The 21867-nt window shown below is 31.7% G+C and overlaps 1 protein-coding gene across 1 annotated transcript in view; it reads right to left on the reverse strand.

The window, feature by feature from the left end:
* The window catches only part of ATRNL1 (attractin like 1), a 541384-nt gene that overhangs the window by 449019 nt on the left and 70498 nt on the right, over positions 1-21867 (reverse strand). Inside the window, exon 9 of the mRNA XM_045568085.1 lies at positions 7459-7642. Coding sequence (XP_045424041.1) covers positions 7459-7642 — 184 coding nt within the window. The remainder of the gene's footprint in view (positions 1-7458; positions 7643-21867) is intronic.

Below are 21867 nucleotides of genomic sequence, written 5' to 3' on the forward strand. Positions count from 1 at the left end.
TACCTTTGTATGTGTGTGTGTATTCAAATTTATCAAATACTGTTAAAAGGTTTTACAGAGTGCCTCTACCAGTTTACATACACTTGGTCTTGCAGTCTTTTAAACTTTAGCAATTTGAGTGAATGTGTAGTGGTACCTCACAAATGCGATTTTAATTTAAATTGCCTTGGTAACCAATAAGGTTGAGCACCTTCTACTGTGTAGTTTGGCAATTTTAATATCTTTTTTTGTGAAGTACCTGTGCAAGTCTCTTGTCCATTTTTGTACTGACTTTCTGACATTTTCTTATTGATTGGTAGTACTCTATAGTTTCATGAGGAGAGTACATAGTTGGTTTTATGCATTGCAAAGATCTCACACATTGTAGCTTGCCTTTCACCTTCTTACTGACATTTGTAGACATGTAAATATAGTTCAGTCTATCATTTTCCCTTTATTAAAATTAATACTACTAAAATATTATTTAAGAAATCCTTCTTTACTTATGAATATGAAGATACTGCCTCTGTTATCTTCTAGATTAGAAAACTTACTATTTTATCTTTCACATTTAGATCTACCACTGATTTGAAACTGATTTTTGTGGATGATGTGAGGGAGGGCTCAATATTCACTTTTTCCAATTATACATCCAATTGGCCCAAAATAATTTATTGAAAAAACTGCTCTTAGGGCCAACTTTGTCATAGATATAGATTAGGTGTCTATAAACATGTAGGTCTGTCTGCGAATTTCCTATTTGCTGCAGTAGTCTATTTCCCTATCTTTGCAACAATTATTGTAGCTTCATAAGTCATGAGATCTGGTACAGAAATCCTCCAGCTTTGTTCTTCTAAAATTTGTTTTAGCTATGGTTGGCCTTTGCATTTTCATATACATTTTAGAATCAGCATGTTAATTTCCAAATGCAAAATACCTGCCACAATTTTGTTTGGGATTATATGAAGTCTATAGATCAACTGGGGCAGAATCAGGATTTCTACAATATTGAGTTTTTCCAAACAATTATCACAATATAGTCTGATATTCATTTAGGTCTTCTTTAATTTCTCACATTTTATAGTGTTCTGTGTGAAGATCCTGCACATATGTTATCAGATTTATTCATTAGGTTATTGATTTCTGATGGTAACAGATATTGCTCTTTAATTATCATTTTTCAATTATTCCTGGTACACAGAATTACATTTGATTGATTTTTTTATACTGACCTTACATGCCACAACATACTACTGCCCATATGCCTATATTATATTATATTATATTATATGTTAATTGCCTTATTGCACTGGATGGAAACTCCAACATAATGTTGAATAATAGTGGGCACTCTTCTCTCATTCCTAACCTTAGAAAGAAAGTATTTCACCATAATGTTTATAGTAAAGGTTTTTTGTTTCTTTGTTCCTTTTACCACATAAGTAATTTGCTTCTATTCCTAGTTCGCCAGAGTTTTTTCATAAATATAGCTTAAATTTTATCTGAACTTTTTTCTTCATCTTTTAAAAAGATTACAGGTCATTAGTTTTCAATTATCTTCATGTTTTAATTACCCAGATTTATAATTTTTTAACCTTATATTCTTAAAATGAACCCAAATGATCTGTTACTCTTTTAATAAATTGCTAGAATCTTACCTGATATTTTTCATCAGTGTTCATGAAAAAGATAACACTATAATTTTCCTTACCTGTAATATCATTTTCATGTTTTTATATAAAGGTTATACTGGTCTCATAAATCTCAAGGTAATTATTTCTGTTTTCTGAAAGTTTGTGAAAGATTAGTGTTATTTCTTCCTTAAATACTTATTTCTTAAACATATGGGAAAATTCACCAGTGAAGTGATCTGGGATTGGGGAGCTTATTTTGTTTTGTTTTTATTTATTCATTTGTTTATATGTTTGTTTAAGTCAAGAGGATTTCAATTACAAATTATTTCTTTGACATAAGATTATTCCAACTTTCTCTCATGTGTCAATTCTGGTAAGTTTTATTTTTCTAGAAATTTGTTATGGTTTATTTAATTTTTCAAATTTATTGTCATATAGCTGCTTATCATATGCTTATTAACTTTTAATGTCCATACAATCTATAGTGATATTTCTTTTCATTTGAGATATGGGTTATTTAAGTATAATCTTTGTCTTTTAGTCTGGGTGATGATTTATCTATTTTATTACACTTTATTTTTTTAACATGTTATTGCTGCTTTTATTTTTTTTTTCAGTATAATATGGGGGTACAAACATTTTGGTTATATGCTATGACTTTGCCTCACCCAAGCCAGGATTGGAGGCATGCCCTTTCCCCCATACAATGCTCACCACGTCCATTAGTTGTAAGTTTACCCACCCCCATATCCCCAACCTCCAATGAATGTTACTACCATGTGAACACCTTAGTGTTGATCAGTTAGTGCCAATTTGATGGCAAGTACATGTGGTGCTTATTTTTCCATTCTTGCAATACCTCACTTCGAAGGATGGGCTCAAGCTTTATCCAGGAAAATATAAGAGGTGTTAGACCACCATTGTTTTTTGTAATTGAGTAGTATTCCATTTTATACATATACCATATTTTATTAATCCACAGCAAAAAACATGAACAGAAACTTTTCAAAAGAAGACAGAATAATGGCCAGCAAACACATAAAAAATGCTCAACATGTCTAATCATTAGGGAAATGCAAATCAAAACCACAATGAGATATCACCTAACCCCAGTAAGAATGGCCTTTATTTTATTACACTTTATAAACAACCAACTTTATTGATTTTGGGTGGCTTTTTGGATCATCTCTATATGTTTGTCTCTATTTCACTAATTTGTGTTCTTACCTAATATTACTTTCATTTATCATATCTTTATTTCTTTGTCTTTTCTTGGGATTAATCTGCTGTGCTTTATCTAACTTCTTGAGAAGATGCTTAGACTACTGATTTTCAGGCTTTCTTTTCTAATGAATGCAGTTAAAGCTATAAATGTCTCTCTTAGCTGCATCATACACATTTTGATGTGTCATCATTCAATACAAAATATTTTCTAATTTTCAGTATAATTTCTTTGACCAATTATTTTTAAAGAGTTTATTAATTCCTATATTAAGGCTGTTTTAACTACTTTTGTTAATCACCAAAAAGTTACTTTTGTACTCATTTCATTGTGGTCAATTAATTTGTATGATTTCAGTGAAATATTTGGTGAGACTTGCATTGAAGCCCAGCATATGGTAAATTCTGGAAAAGCTCCTTTATGCTTGGAAATGATGTATATGCTTCAATTATAAGGTACTATGTTCTCAAATATCAAATAAGACAAAATTGTTCATTGTGCTGTGCAAATCTTTTACATCCTTACTGGGTCTTTTGGTCTCCTGGTATCAGGTACCTAGAGAAATGCGTTAAAAATATACTACTATGATCTGTCCTCTTTTAATCTTCAATTTTTTCTTTCTTTATTTTAACATTGTGTTATAAGGTATATATAAGTTCAGAATCATTATATCTTCCCAGGTAGATGCCTGACTTAAATTCTTATCTGTCTGGTATTAGTATATAACTATAGCAACCTTCTTTTGTTTAGTGATTACATGATATATCTTCCTGCCATCATTGTACTTTCAAATTTTCTAAATATTACTGCGTACTTTTCTAAGCAGCAGGTAGCTAAGTCTTATTTTTATATCCAATCCAAAAATCTGGGGCTTTTAATTGTAATATTTAATCTCTTACATTTAGTATAAGTGGAATATTTATTTCTTTACATTAAGTGTAATTATTGATATATTTGGAGTGAAATACATCAACCTACTATTTCTTTTCTATTTGTCACATCATTCTTTGTTCCTTTTCTATTCACTTCTTATCTTCTTCCAAATCCATTAAGTACCATTTACTATTTTATTTACTATGCTTATTTTTCTATTAGCTTCTTAGACATGCAGTGCTTTACTATTATTTTAGTTGTTACCTAACGATTACAACATAAATCCTTTATTATTAATGTGTAATATTAATACATTTTTTAATCGATTCCCACATGATACAAAGACTTTAGTACTTTTTAACATCCATTTATCACTATTCCTGACTTATGTGCCATTATTGCTACGCATTTAAATTTTGTGTATGTTCAATCCTCTACTATTATCATAGTTTTTATAATAATCATTTAGATTTATCCCTTTAATTTCTCTACATTCCATAGAGGATCTGGGATCATTTTTCCTCTCCTTCAGAAGCATTTAATTGTATTTCCTCAATTGAAAGGTTGCTGTTGTTAAATTTAGTTCCTGTTTTTCTGAAAATATTCTCATTTTTCTTGCATTTTTAAGGCTATTTCACTGGGTGTAGAATTTTAGGCTGATTATTATTGCCTTTAAGCTCTCTGAAAACATTTATTTTTTTCTGGATTATACTTTTCAACTAAAAAATTAGTCGCCAGTTTTAGTGCTGCTCCTTTAAAGGGAATACGTCTTTTTTTCTCTAGCTACTTTACATTTTTTTCTCTTCATGCTTTAGTTTTCATAAGTTTTACTATCATATCTCTAAGTGTGAGTTTATGTGTACTTATGCCCCAGGGTGCTCATGGAAATTCTTCTATCTGTGCCTTGATGTCTTTTGTAACTTTTTAAAATTTGTCACTCATAACCATTTCAAATAGTGCTCTAGATTATTCTCTCACTCCTCTCCTTCCAGGACTCCAATTAATTACATGTGTGTTAGACAATTTCCACATCTCCCTTGTACCTCTTTCTCTCTTTTATTTTTCATCCTTTTGTCTTCCATTTCTTCATTCTGGATATTTCCTTCTAACATCTCTTCCATTTCACTGATTCCCTCTACAGCTATGTCTAATCTGCTGTTAAACCCACCTAAAGAATTATTAATTCATTTAACATATTTTTCAGTTTTAGAATTTCTATTTGATTCTTTAGTAAGAGTTTGCAGTTCCCTGCTAATATTCTTTATCTTAAATTTTGATTCTGTGAACATATAATCATAATTATTTTAAATTTTGTGTCTAAAAAACTTCATTATTTTATATGTGTATTTCTAATGGTTGTTTTTCATATTTTATCTTTTTCTAAACCTTATTATTCTTTAGTTCATGACAGATATTGCATATGATATATAGAAGAAATAATCTGAGGCTCTGTAATGGTAGTTACTTTTACTTTTGCTATCTAGCTAGGCTATGGGCAGATCATTATAGTCTAATAAAAGATTGTGATAGTTCAAAGGTGGGCTAATCCTTGTTAGTAGGGTTTAGGACTTCAGGAACCAGACTCAACCCTTAAGAATGTACCAAGTTTCCTCTTCCTTGGCACACCTGGAAATTCAATTTTGTTCCTCCATAGTGACTGACAAAAGTACTGGTCAGTTTCTCAGGCAGTTTTCAGGATTTCTAGCTGTTTTGAGGATAAAAATTGCATGAAATACCAGTCTCACATACCTTGACATTCATTTCACCATTGAAAAAGAATAATTCCTCCAAACAAACATTTCCCAGTATTTAAACAAAGTGGCCTATCTATGTAATCATAGGTACTAAAAAATGAAACCAGTTCTGAAATGGTTAAAAAAAATCAGTCTATACAATAGACACATAATAGTGACATTTTAAAATTGCATAAAATTTGACAAATAAACACAGTATAATCTATACAGAATAGCAAACCTGACAAATAATGTAACAAAAATGATCAAAACTTTAAGAATGCTACAAACTTTAAGGATAATGAAAAAAAATCAATGTAGTGCTGCTTACTTTTAAGTTAGTGTTTTTTAAAAAATTCAAGATCGATTAAAATATTAAATCATCATATGTATCTACAACATATTTGTAATGAGGTGATCAAAATAATTTATAAATTATTTAATTAAATTTTCATATGATGTAAATATCCAATGTCAGTTGTTTACACATTAAAATTCCCAAAGTGAATGATTATATTCTTCTATGTAAACTTTCACTATACAAAGTTTTCAGGTAGAAAAACGTGTAATATCTGAGAAAATTTCATTCAAGTGGTGAGCAACAACTAAATCTCTTGTTTTGACTCTATTCAAATAATACCCAGTTCTGTTCTCTTATCCATCCACTCCTGTTAAGATTCTTCCTCCATGTGCTGTACCCATTTTTATTACTGTGAATTATGCTGCTTCCTTCATACAGAAGTTATCTTTCCTTTTTATATAATATAATACTTACAATATATGAAAAATATGTGAAGCAGACTGATAGTACCTTAATCACTATACCACAATTCCTCTTGCTAACATAACAAAATGTCAAAGAGAAAAATTTAGAAATATTAAATAGGAAATAAGAAGCAGTTTATAAGTTATACAAAAAATTGATTCATCTGTTTTAGTATTTATAAAAATACAAATAATAAAACTGCATTTTATTAGAATTTTAAAATGAGAATTAACAAAATCACCAAAAGAAAAAAAGTCTTATAATTTCATCTTTTTTATCAAAGAAAATAGAAATTAGCATATATAATTGAAAATGAAGTGGGTAGAGCAAATCATGATTTCATAGAAACGTGTCGTTCCTTTAAACACAAAAAGTAACTTCATGCTAGAAGTTTAGAAGAATGTATAGTGTCTTAAAACAAAAAAAAAAAGTTATTTCCCAGATTTTACAAAGAGAAATGAGTACAATAAAAATTCTATTTCAAAACTTATATTACCCAGAAAATCAATAAATTAAAAATTAATAATATTTCAAATACGAAGAGAATATAGACATGAATAAGTAATTCACTTAACAGGAAACAGTGGCAAATGAACACATAAAAAATGCTTATTTGTAATAGTAATCAGGAAAATGCACAGTAAAATATCAGTAAGGTATCATTCACACCCATCACATTGGCAAAAGAAAAAATTCTCACAATTATCAAGTGTTTGTGAGAACATGAAGAATCAGGGACACTCATACCCTGCTGGTACAAGTATATATTACCATAGTGACTTGAAAAGCAGTTTGGCAACATGTAATAAAGTTGAGGATGTGAATACACCCAGAAGCAGCAATTTCACTTTTAAGTATACACCCAGAGAGACTCTTGCACATGTGCATGAGAAGAGCAGTATAAGTTGTGCAATGTTGCATTGTTTATAATAACAAAAAATGAAAATCTACCTAAATATCATAAGCTTTGTAGTTCACAGGAAGTTAGATGATGAAACTGAAGAAACGCTTTTGTAAATTTACAAATAACAATAAATATATGAGTGCAAAAATGAACAAATTCCAGGACAGATGATATCAAAGCTCAAAGTTATACTGGTAAACAAAATTCCTCATCTGAAATGAACATGATATCTGTACTTATAAGATAAATAATACATATGAGTATTTCTATGAGATCAGAAAGCATTTTAAAATTGATCATTTACAACAATGATGCAACATAGAAAATGTGTTATTTTGTACACTCACCAAGTCTTAGTGTTAACTTCATACTTATAAAGATCATCCACCAATCCGTATTTGTTGCCTGGTAATGCTTTGTAGCCTCCGTGAACATAAATGGACTTTGTTATTTCGTCATACACACTGGTGTGGCCATATCCACCTTGTACAATAGCTCCTTTAGTGTCTGGAACAAGCCAAGTATTTGATGCTGTAACAGAAAAAAAATAAATTATGAACTCCAAGTAGTATTTTAAAATATAACTCATATATCACCAAAACTATCAAAATATTAATTTTAATGAGTAAATATACTATACCTAATATTCCTTTAATCAACATACACTTATTAAATATGTGTCAGGTTAGGTGCTGGAATTGAAGCTGAGTAACAACTTCTTCCATGGATGAACTATTCTGTAAACATCACCAGCATCATTATCTAATGGAGCACATACTATGTCTCAGGAACTACCTCATCTCATTGCAGGGGTACATTATTGCTATCACTTCATTACAACTAAGGAAATTGAAAATTTTAAAGTTAGAAAATTAAGTAACATATCAAAAGTTTAAAAGTCAATATGTGGGACAAGGTAGTGTAGACTGATTTCCTCCTGCTCCTCCCCATAGACTGTAGAGATAGTGCAAGAAACAATCAAATAATTCTGAAAGGGGTAAAAGGAAAGGCAAACTCCCTAGGTACTAGAAGATGGTTGTTTCATGACACCTCCTCCCTAAACAGAAGAGGGCTACTCAGACCCAGCATTTCCCTACCCCCAACCTGGCAACAAAACGTGACTCACGTAGGCTCCCAAGGAGTCCCATGGACAACACTAAGAGGTCCTAGCAGCGCTAGCAAGAGGGACCCACCAAACACTACTTATAATAAACATACAGGGAAAGCACTTCCCTTTCCTACAAGGCCTAAGACTGGAAAGAGAGATCCCACCACAAGACCTGAATGCTAAACCCAAACTAGATGACTGCCTACTAAAATAAAAGATTTAAATAAGACCCAGAGACTTCCAATATAAAAGCCAAAATATCAAGATACAATCAAAAACCACCTGCATACCAGGAATAGGAAAATCACAATTTGAATGAGAAAAGATGGACTGATAAATCAGATGCTGAAATTATCTAGTAAGAATTTTTAATAGTCATGATAAAAATACTCCAATAAGCAATTACAAATTCTCGGGAGGGAAAGAGTGAAAACAACTATAATAACAAAAACTGACAAATAGGCTCAACAACAGAGGGAAGATGACAGAGAAAAGAACCACTGAACTTAAAGACAGATCAATAAAACTTATCCATTCTGAAAATCAGAGAAAATAAACTGGGAAAAAAGTGAACAGAGTCTCAAGGACATTTGGGACAATAACAAATAACATAACAACATTCATATCATCAGAATCCCAGAATAAGAGGAAAAAGAGAGTGGGATTTAAAAGAGTATTTAAAGAAGTGATAGTCAAATACTTCTAAATTTTGTATAATACATAAACCTACAGATTCAAGAAACTAAGCAAACCCCAAACAGGTTAAATCCAAAGAAATCCATGCCAATACACACCATAATTAAACTTCTAATAACTAAAGACAAAGAAAAAATGTCTTGAAAGTATCCACAGTAAAATGACACATGACCTCTAGGAAAACACCAATTTTAATAGCAGTGGATTTCTCATCTGAAACCAGAGAGGCATAAAGTAAGCAGCACAACATTTTTCAAGTGCTGGGGGGGAAAAAAAAGAACTGTAAAGTATGAATTACACCTCCAGTGTAACTATCCTTCAGAGATTAAGAAAGAAAAAAACTCTTATATTGAAAAACTAAAAGAAATTTGTCATTAGCTGGTCTGTCCTTAAATAATGGCTAATGGAAATTCTTCAAAGAGAAACGAAGGAAATCTTGGAGGAAAGAAGTAAGAACAATAGAGCATGAATATAAGTACACAAAATAGACTGCTTCTAATGAGATTTATAAATTGTATTTGATGATGAAAACAAAAATTATAACACCATCTTATACTTAATACAATGATATTTAAAAGTGGGGAAGGTAAAGTGATGTAAATGAAAGCAAAGTTTCCACACTTCACTTGAGATGGTAAAATGTTGATGCCACTAGGCTGTGATAAGTCACATATGTATATTTTAATACCCAGAAAAACCACTAAGAAAAGTATACAAAGAAATACTCTCAAGAACACTATAAGTAAATCAAGATGAAATTCTAAAAACTATTCACATAACCACAGGAAGCAAGTGAAAAGAAACAGAGGTGCAAGAAACAGGAAACAAACAGAAAACCAATAAAATATAAGAATTAGGCATTAGCATATCAAAATTACCTTAAATGTAAATGGTCCATTTATACAACATTCTTGGAATCACAAGATTATAGAAATGGAGAACAAACTGGTGGTTGTCCTGGGTTGAGGTACAAGAGGGGTTAAGGTAGAAGGCAGGTGAGTGGGGTCTTAAAGGGCAACATGAAGGACCTGTGGGGTGAAGGAACTATTCTGTATCTTAACTGTGGTGGAAGACACATGAAAGAACACATGTAAAAATGCATAAAACTGCCCATAACTAAATAACGCACACAAACACATGCATATATATATATATATATATGTGTATATATACACATATATAAAACTGGTAAAATTTGAATAAGATCAGAGGATTGATGTTGATATCCAGGGTTGTGATTCTGTACATTTTGCAAGATGTTATTACTGAAAAAAAAAAAAAAAACTATGAAAAGAGTACACAGAGTCGGCCAGGCGCGGTGGCTCACGCCTGTAATCCTAGCACTCTGGGAGGCCGAGGCGGGTGGATCATTTGAGCTCAGAAGTTCAAGACCAGCCTGAGCAAGAGCGAGACCCCTGTCTCTACTAAAAAAGTAGAAAAAAATTAGCTTGACAACTAAAAATATATAGAAAAAAATTAGCCGGGCATAGTGGCACATGCCTGTAGTCCCAGCTACTTGGGAGGCTGAGGCAGAAGGATTGCTTCAGCCCAGAAGTTTGAGGTTGCTGTGAGCTAGGCTGACACCACAGCACTCTAGCCCGGGCAACAGAGCAAGACTCTGTCTCAAGAAAAAAAAAAAAAGAGTACACAGAATCACTCTGTTACTATTTCTTACAACTGTAAATGAATCTATAGTTATTTCAAAAAGTTTATTTTAAAAATGTATTTGTTCAACTTACTATTAATAGTAATCAAGACAATTTATCATAAAATACAGTATATTTTACTCAAATAGTTGGCAAGAAAAAAATTTTTTTAGAAGTGTAAGAGCCATGACACAGATCTAACACCAAAATGTACATCCTTACATGCTATTAATATCTCCGGGTATCTCCAGGTTCAGTCACTGGTAGTTCAATCAAGAAATTCACAAGTGGTATGCTAGTTTCAAATGAAAAATTAAGCAAATAATTTTGTTCATAAACAGAAGACAAACTTGAAATGGAAGATTAATTATGATTCACATTCTCATATTATTATTCTTTTTTCCATTTGGAAATGTGTATATACTTGGTAAACATTCAAGGAAACAAAATATAGGTCACCTCAGAAAAAGCATATTTTCTTATCATTTGTATGTTATTATTTCCATATGCATGAATTTTGTTTATAATTTGGTAGTGTGCTTTATCATATTCCCAATTTATAAAAAAGTAAATAACTGATTCAAAAGTAGGTCAGTAAAGAGAAAAGACAGTGGTGAGAACAGATACATGAATATATAAACTAACTCAGGATAATACTGTAAAACTCAAAAGCAAAAATGCCTCAAATATACCAAGAGTTCTTGATTAGGCCATGATTAATAATGTTGAGAGCCTTGAATTTCCTACCATAAACAATTCGAAAACCAGAAAAAATATATGAAAAATGATTTATACATACTGGTTAACAAGTAGCATAGGATTGTGATCCTGTGATAGCATAAGACTGTGAGTATAAAGAAAAGAGAAACAAGGTAAGCTCTATGATTGTGCGAGCACACTGCCTGGAGGCAATGCCCTAGCCACAGGGCACAATGGGGGATCACAAAGAGAGTCTGGTGATCTTACTGAGTTGAGAGAACAAATATTAGATTTTAAAGAAGCCAAACCACTTTGAATTTGCAAAACACAATACCAGAGATGAGGTAACTACACAAAGAGAAAATTAAGGGAATCTACAGAAAGGTTCCCTTAAGTCTTTACCTAAGTACTGATCTGCATGTGCCTAAGGGAAAACTACTTGAGTCTATGAAAAGGATCAACAAAAAAACTAGTAAGCTAAACAATTATTGAATCTTATACAGGGCTGGGAATAGTTTGTACTCCAAACAACAGAAGAAAGACCTACAGGAGGTGTTAGGTAGAGTCCTGAGAAGGGCTATCATACTGGAATAAATGAGCAATAAGTTAAAAGTTGCTCTGGATCCACTCTAACAAGCCTCAGGAGCAAACTGCCAAAATATTCAAATTGGTAACAGGTAACTTAACAGCATGTCAGTACAAAGTCCAACACTCCTTAAAGAAATCCAACAAAATCCAATAATCAACAAGTTTAAAATGTGAGGGTCCGAAATGCATTTAAAAATTAACAAGTACAGAAGGCAAAGAAAATATTATCCATAACAGGAAGAAAAATCAATCAATAGAAAGGGACCCCGAAATGACACAAAAGATAGAATTAGCAGAATAGAATGTTTTAAAAGCCTATTGGAAATATGCTCAAATATGTTCAATAATATTGAAGAAAACATGAATATGATGAAGAGTGATGAAAGATTTTTAAAAAGACTAAAATGGAATGCCTAGAAATGGAAAACAATATCTGAAATGAAAAATACACTGAATAGAATTAACATAAGATTAGACATTATAAGAGAAAAGAATAGTGAACTTAAGATCTGGAAATAAAAGCTCTTCAAAAAAAAGCACACAAACAAAAAACTGAAAAACAATGAACAGAGTATCAGGGACCTCTATGACAATATCAAAGAGTCTAATCTAGTGGGATAAGAGTTTGATATATGTGGTGGTGGTACAGTAAACAGAAATAATGTTTGAAGAAATAATTTCCCAAATTTAATGAAATCTATAATTCCACAAAACCAGTAAGCTCAATGAAATACAAAGAAAGGGGGAGGAAAACATAAAGAAATCCACACCTAGGAATATCATAAAGTGATGAAGACAAAGAAAAAGGAGAACAAAGATAAGAATGACAGTTTACTTCTAATCAGAAATCATGCAAGTCAGAGAACAAAGAGGTATGCAGTAGAAACCTTGGTATGTGAAGACTTCGGGAACTAAAGAGTCTTGCCTAAAGAATAGAAGACATGTAATAAAATATCTCAAAATACTTAAAGGGCCAATTTCTGGAAGAGTGATTAAATTGAACAGATACAGATCTACACAGTCATGAAAACCAAGAAGTACAAATTACAAAAGTGCATTTTTTTTAAGATAGGGTCTTGCTCTATTAAAGGTTAGAGTGCAGTGGCATTTTCATAGCTCACTGCAATCTCAAACTCCTGGGCCCAACCTATCCTCCTGACTCAGCCTCACAAATAGCTGGGACTAAAGGCATGCCACCACACCCAGCTAATTTTTTCATTTTTTGTAGAGATAGAGTCTCTCTATCGCCCAGGCTGGTAAAGAGTACATATTTCTGAATATAAATAAAAATTTTAAATATATAAAATAATAGAATGGCTGCCTTAGTTGGTTCTTGGAAAGATAAATAAAATTGATAGACCACTAGCCAGGTTAACCAGAAGTAGAAGAGAAAGGACTCAAATAAGCTCAATCAGAAGTGAAAAAGAAGACATTACAACTGATACCACAGAAATACAAAATATCATCTGTGAATACTACAAAAACCTCTATGCACACAAGCTAAAAAACATAGAGGAAATAGATAAATTCCTGGAAACACATAACCTCCCAAGCCTAATCAGGAAGAAATAGAAATCCTCAACAGACCAATAATGAGCAGCGAGATTAAAGCAGTAATTTAAAAACCTCCCAACCAAAAGAAGCCCCGGACCAGATGGATTCATAGTCAAATTCTACCAGGCACCGATATCTCTACTAATGAAAGAATATTAAGCAGAGACAGAAAGACCAGAATTTTCTGAAACCTTAATGCTTGTGTACTGAAACATTTTAATACAGCCAATGCAAATTTTCAAATATATGTATAATATTTTGTAGCTTATAAGCACTTTTAAAAGCATATGGTTTAATAGTTTCACTTAACCAAAACTGAAGTCTTTTATTGTGATATTTTCTGAAACATTTAGTAAGCATAAAATACAATTTTAGCAACAGCCTATGTAACATACACAAAGAAATTTATTAAAATGATAAAGTCATGCATCACTCAACAAGCCTACATTATGAGAAATGTGTTGTTAAATGATTTTGTCATTATGCAAACATTATAGAGTATATTTACCCAGCCCTGGATGGTATAGCCTAATATACACCTAGGCTATAAGTCTATACAGCACACTACCCTACTGAATACTGTAAGCAACTGTAACTCAATGATAAGTATTTGTGTACCTAAACATAGAAAAGGTACAGTAAAAATTATGGTATAAAAGATAAAAAATGGCACACATGTATAGGACACTTACACCGAATGGAGTTTACAGGTCTGGAAGTTGCTCTGGGTGAGTCGGGTGAGTGGTGAGTAAATGTGAAGGCCTAGGATATTGCTGTACACTACTGTAGACTTTAAAAACGCTGTACACTTAGGCTGCACTAGATTTGTGGAAAAAAATTTCTTCCTGCAATAATAATCTTAGCTTACTGTAAATTTTTACTTTATGAACTTCTAAATTTTTTTTAATTTTGACCTTTTCATAACACTCAGCCTAAAACATAGACACATTTCATAGCTGCACAAAAATATTTCCTTCCTTTATATCCTTATTCCATAAGTATTTTATTAGTTTTTATTTTTTTGTTTTACTTTTTAAACTTTTTTGTTAAAAACTAAGACACGAACATACACATTAGCCTTGGCCTAAACAGGGTCAGGATCATCAATATCATTGTCTTCCACGTCTACATGTTGTCCCACTAGAAGGTCTTCAGGAGCAATAACAAACACAGAACTGTCATCTCCTATGATAACAATGCCATCTTCTGGAAACCTCTGGAAGGACTTGCCTGAGGCTGTTTTACAGTTAACTTTTTTTTTAATACGTAGGAGTGCTCTAAAATAACTAAAAGTATAGTATATAAACCAGTAACATATTCATTTTCAGTATCAAGTGTTACGTACTGTACATAAATTTACAGGCTATACTTTCATACAACTGGCAGGGTAGTAGGTTTGTTTACACCAGCATCACCACAAACAAGTGAGTAATGCATTGTACTATGACATTCTGACAGCTACGACATCACTGAGGATAGGAATTCTTCAGCTCCTAATTTTATGGGACTATCGCTGTATATTCAGTCCATCATTGACTGAAATATTATGAGGTGCATGACTGGTTTTACTCGTTATACTGAAACTGTTTCACTTTATCTAATTAGTCCTGAAAAGTTCTGCATAGATAAAAACTCTACCGCAAAGTCCAAGCCTAATATAAACACAATAAAATTTTACTTTTTATAGTTCCTAGGATTGAATTATTTTTAGAGATTTTCTTCTTTTAAAATTTCCTAATTCCCACCACTGAATACATCTGTTTTACAGATCTAATTTGCTGAAAATCAATGTCAAATTTATACTTAAAATTCACCACAAAATTTGGAAAAATGTGCTACTAAGAGCTGAAGTAGAGAAAGTCACATAGTATCATTACATTTAACAAAGAAAAAATACCTTTCTAAAAAAATCTCATGATTTTTAAATAAAAAGAAAAAATTTAAACATAAAATGACATTAATAATGGCTTCCCAACTATACCTCCCAAATTCTAAAAGCACGAAAAATACTAAAGAAAAACATTAATATTATAACTCACCTTGAGACTCACATTGAGATTCTTAGAAAGTTTATGAGGTATCGCTAACCTAAAGTGAAATAAATTTCCCTCAGGACTAACCCAGAAGAGCTTTATGGTCCCAGTTAGTAAAACCATCCACAAAATTCCCCTCTGAGCCTTATAGATTCCCTAAAAGCCATTATTCTAACTACAGCAAAAAAGGACAAACTGATGTTTCCTTTACTGCTACAACAAGTTATAGGAATTCTTATAATCTTCAGTTAAATATATATTATATATAACCAAATATGAAAACATATATCAACTTCCTCTAATCTATTTTAGCATTCTATTTGCAAGAATACCCAAAGAACTCCCATATACCTGTTACTAAAATTCACTAAGTGTCAACACACTTGCTCATTCATTTTACCATTAGTTTTCTCTCTCTCTCTCTCTCCCCACCCCCACACACACACGTTGTATAATCATTCCCATTACCCCTAAATACTTTGGTGTGAATTTCTTAAGAACAAGCACCTTATTTCTATTACCATATTACAATAATAAACTTTAGAAAATTTAATATTTATACAATGCTTTAATATATATACATGTTTCAGTTTTGTGAATTGAGTCAAGAATGTCCTCCACAGCATTTTTTTGCGTCTAGTATAGAATTCAGTCTGGGATCACCAGCTGTCATTTATTTGTTGTCACCATGTTGTGCATCAGATGTCAACATTCAGTTGTCATGTCCCTTTAGCCTCCTTTAATCTAAAACAATTTTTCAACCTTTCTTTGTCTACCATTACTTTGACATTTTTGAAGAATAAAGCCCGCCCCCATTTGAAATAGAATGTTCTCATTTGAAGTTTGATACAGCTTCATGATTAGATTCAGGTTATGCATTTCCCAGTCACAGAAAACTATAAGTCAAGGCTTGGCAATATATGTCCTGTGGACCAAATCTACCCTGCTACTCATTTTTGCAAAAAAAAAAAAAAAAAAATTATTCCCACCAACAGTGTACAAATGTTTCTTTTTCTCCACATCTTCATCAACACTTTATCTTTTGTCTTTTTGATACTAGCCTTTCTAACAGATATGAGGTGATATCTCATTTTGGTTTTAATTTGCATTTCCCTGATTATTAGTGATATTGATTATTTTTTCATATGTTTGTTAGCCTTTTGTATGACTTCTTTTGAAAAATGTCTATTGAGGTCCTTTGCCCATTTTTAAGTGGGTTATTTGTTTTCTTGCTATTAACTTGAGTTCCTTATATATTTTGAATATTAACCCCTTATCAGCTATATGTCTTGTAAATATTTTCCCTCTTTCTGTAGGTTGTCTCTTCACTCTGTTGACACACGGGCATGTTCATTCATTTACATATTAGCAATGGCTTGCTTTCGAGCATAATGGCAGAACTGAGTAAATGAGACAGCACTATATAATCCACAAAGCCTAAAATATTTACTATCTGAAACTTTACAAGCTTATGGATCCCGGCTATAAGTGATGTTTCTTTCTGTAGGTTTCTTTCTATAGGTTCTGTACCCAGAGGAATATAGTGTCCAGTTCCCCATAATTTGTGATGTTAATTTTTATTGCCCAGACAAAATATAACAGGTTTCTCTATTACATAGTTATGATTTTTCTCCTGTACCTTATAAGCAATCTGTAGAGAAGACTCATAATACCATGCAAATCTCATCAAAATTTCCTCCCCACCATAGATTTAACATCCATTGATGATTCTTTCCCGCACCAATTGTACTATAATTGTTGCAAAATGATGATTTTTCAACTCCAACAATGCCAGCCAACATTCTACATAAAAAAAGAGGCTTCCCTTCTCCTCTGTTTGTCTATTATCAGTTTAAGCTTATGAATTCCAATTGTTTCAACAGTTCCTAAATTATTTTGATGCTCAAATTGTCCCAGATTTTACCAGTGGGATCCCCTTCAAGCTGACTCCTCTGTTCTTTTGACATGACCCATCATTTTCTTGAGCACTCACTTAATTTGATATGACAAGATGTACCAGGCTCATCTTTACTTTCTCTGTCACAGCCCTAGAATCAACAATTTCTCCAAGGAGCCCTGCTTCCTTTTCATGGAGAATATTAGAAACCAGATATGGGAATATGGGTGCTTGGTGTGCTCACTACTATGAAGGGTCTTAGTTTCTAGGCCCTTTCAGAAGAATCTACATTTACATCTATATCTACATCTATCTATGTAACCATAAGCTCACACTGACACCTCTCATTTCAATACACTCAGGGCAGGATTCTTCCTTGCCTTCCCCATTTCATATTTGTATCTCCCATCTTCCACAAGGACAACTTTGGTTCTCAACAATATCAACACATTCACTCATTTATCTGTCTAACAAAATACCTAAGATAATCTCAGAATTGCTTCACCAATACCTTCAAAAAAGACCTGAAACATTGTTTATATTTGTTCTTCACATCTAAACATAGACCAAGAGCATACAGTCAAATATTATGCTCAAAAGTCATTTAGATTAGTTCTTTTCTCCTCCTTTCAGAGTGATTATGTTATTCATTTGAAGCACAGTTGGGTTCATTTGTTTCCATTCGCATTGTTTTAGGGTTTTTTCTTCCTTTCCTTGTTTATTTAATTGTTTAATATGTAAATGATTGATGTGCTTCTAAAAATCAATATGCCACCAAAAGTCAAAACTATTTTTAAAAAGAATAAACTCAGGGAAATGAACTTTCATATCCTAGCCTTTACACATCATTCTCCACCACCCTTGTAAATAATCAACACTGTTGTCTTCTGGTTTCTCTTTCCTGTGTTCATTTTTGCTCAAATAAGCAGGAATATTTTATTTTCCTTACACAAAAGTAGTACATTTTATATATATTATATATAATATACATATTCATATATATAATTTTGCACTGAAGATAGTGGGCATCCTTGTTTTGATCTTGAACTTAAAAGAAACATTTGCTTCCCCATTAAGTACAAGATGCTACCTTTGGGATTGAAATATATATATTTATTGTGTTCACAAAGTAGCCATCCATTCCTATTTTCTCAAGAGTTTCTATTAAGAATGTGATTTTTTTAAGCACTGATGGAGATAAACATCTCCTTTAACCTAGTAATCAATATATTTTGTAATAACCATCCTTGGATTCCTGGTTATATATCCCACTTGATCATGGTGTATTCTTAATGTGTGTTTGAGTGTTTGTTTTATTTATGATTTTGTACTTATATTTAATGGGAAATGGTTTTATTTAATTCATTTTTAATTATACAGATCTGTAATTTCCTATTTCTGTGTATTGGGTTTAAGTCAGTAATGCTATACTTGCTTTATAAAATAAATTTGGATCATTTCCTCCTTTTTTTCTCTAAAACAATTTATGTAGCATTAAGATTGTCTTGCTATTAATGTTTTGTAAACTTACCAGTGACATCATCTAGGCCTGGTGCTTTCACCACTTTTGCTATGGAAAGTGCTGTTTATAAAATTTCTGTCTATATTGGGTTCAATTTTGGAAAGTTGTTATCTTCTAAGAAATAATGCATTTCTTCTAAATTTTTTAATTTATTTGCATAGATGTACACAGTAGTCTATTTTTTAGTATCCTCTCTATCAATATTGTTCCTCCCTTGTCATTACTTGGTTTGTGTATTTGTGCTTCTCCCCCTTGTGTCTTAATTAAATGAGCTAGTAGTGGTTTGTCTATTTTGTTAATTTGGAAAAAAAAAACAGAATTGTCACCTATTAAATTGATCAACTGTTTTCTGTTTTTATATCATTAATTTTAGTTTTATCTTTATTTTCCTTCTTTTTTCTCCCCTAGAAATACCATGTTGAGACCTCCTGGTATTTTTTGTTTGTTAGTTTAGTTTGTTATTTTTTTTTCTAGCTTTCTGAGTTGAGAATGTGGTGCATTTATTTTCATTCATATTAATACAGTTGTTTAGTGTTATAAATATTCTTCTGATAACTGTTTCAAATGTAGCCCATAAATTCTTATATATGTTGCTTTCACTGTCACTCTTTTTCAGAAATTCTGTCATTTTTGCTTGTACTTCACCCAATATAAAGGTTTTAATATTCAGGTGTTTATTTTTAATATTTCCATTTTTTGGAAAGTACTGATATATTCTTTATATATATATGATCAATTTTTATGAGTTTTCCTTGTGCACTTGAGAGGATAACATTCTCTATAATCAAGCTGTATTGTTCAATACATATATTCTTATCACCAACTTTATTGGATCCACTGTTCAGCTTTTTTATATCACTCTTATTTTTTGTCTTGTCATGTATTGACAATGCTTGACCTGTTTTGTACTGACAGTCATGCTATCTACTTCTTTTTTCATTGCCTGCAGTTTCTGTTATATATAAGTAGTAGCTGGGTTATCTGATGCATAGATATTCTTCTAATGTATGCTATATCTTTATGGTGAATTGTGGTTTTTAGTATCATAAAGTGTTCTTTTCTCATAAATGTTCAGATAGCCTCAATTCTTTCATTGGTATCATGTTCACAACCCCTGCTGTCTTACCATAATTATTTTCATAATTATTTTCCTAATAAATCTTTCTCCCTTCCTTTCATTTTTATCCTTTCTGAATCAATATGTTTTTGATGTTTCCTATATGCAACATAGAGTTAGCTTTTGTTTTATGCACCAATTTGAAATTTTTCTTTTAATAAGCAAGTTAATTCTATTCACATGTACTGATATTATGTTGAATCCGAACTGTCACAATATTTTATGTTATAATTACTGTATTATGATGCATTTCTCTGAGTTCTTTTCCATTTGATATGTCTTCTTTGATTTTCTTTTATTTATTTATTTATTTATTTTTATTTCAGCTTATCATCATGGGGGTACAAAAGTTCAGGCCACATACACTTCCCATGTCCCGCCCATCCCCCTAAGTCAGAGCTTCAAGTGTGACCATTCCCCAGACAGTGCGCAATGCACTCATCCTGTAGTTATACACCCATCCCCTCTCCCCACCCCCCACCTCAGTCTGATACCCAATTGGTGTTATTCCCAAATGTGCACTTAGGTGATGATCAGGTACTCTTTTATTTATTTTGATATTTAAGGAGGTTTATACCTTTGTTCTAGTGTTTTCCTCTGTGTTTATACCTTTCATTGTGCCCTCAATTCCCTTCTTTTTTACTTAACTTTATTATCTGTTCTGTCAGTTTAATCCTCAATATACCAGGAACAATAGTAATCAGTATTTATCATGGTTCAATGGGTCCATTTAGTTGCTTTATGTTATCAATTAATGTTATAAACAACATTTATATAAGAAAAAATTCCCAGTAAAAACTATTTTTTGTAAATTCTGATAAGAATTTAAATATAGCAGACCTCTTTGTATCAAATAAATGTTAGGGCATAAACATAATAAAAATATATTGTTTGCTCATCAGTTCTTTGAGTTTGAAAAATTCATTTAGGATATTGTTTTCTGAAGATTCGCAGTCTGAGATTTAATTTAAATGATCAACTTCATTATCATTAGAGTTTAGGGTGTTGCTGTATGTGTCTTTGCATTCATCTTAATTGTCTAATAAATGTGAAAGATCTTCTCTCAATTTCTTCTCTTTACCATTATGAGCAGAACATACAAAATTCTAAATTCTCAACTGTGTTCAACAAAAGCTAAAAGCAGTATCTTGCTTCTTTTATGCCTTTTGTAAAAGAGATAAAATACTTCGCGCCCCACAATAAGAAAACTGAAGGATGACAATTTATTTCACTGTGGCATCATCTTTCTAAGCAACTTCTGTTTTCTCATTAATTTTTTAACATAGTTGGGAATAACTGATGAGTAATGAATTAATTCCTAAAATGATAAAATAGCAAAGTGCTTCAAAACATTAAAAAGCTACACTTAGATTCCATAGTGTATCTTAGAGACAAGAAATGTCTCAAAATTGCTCCTGTGGGTGAATTTTACCAGGTGCCAAACCCAAAAGTCCAAAACCAGAAAAATGGGTAAATGAATTATGGTAGAGTATACAATGAATAAAATGCAATAATGCAAAAGAGTTAACTGCAGCAATATCTAACAACATGAGTGAATCTTGGTAATAAAGTGGTGCATTAAATAAAAGAAACCCTCAGAAAATGGCATAAAGTAAGATTTCCTTTTTATAAAAGTCAAAAACAAGTACACAAAACAGTATGTATATGTGATAAAGCTATTTTTAAAAACAAATATATAATAAGAAATTCTGGATTTCAGAATAATGGAGAGGTAGAAAACTAAAAAAATCCAACAACTTTTTTTAACGAACATGATTTAAAGAGTAAACTTAAAAGAATACAATAATAAACGGTTATGTTTCTTCAGATAAATATTTTCCCATCAAATACACTTGTGGGGATATTTTGCTAGTAAGACATGATTACTTCTATGTT

The sequence above is a fragment of the Lemur catta genome, chromosome 14 (genome assembly GCF_020740605.2).
Source record: "Lemur catta isolate mLemCat1 chromosome 14, mLemCat1.pri, whole genome shotgun sequence".
NCBI classification, from domain to species: domain Eukaryota; kingdom Metazoa; phylum Chordata; class Mammalia; order Primates; family Lemuridae; genus Lemur; species Lemur catta.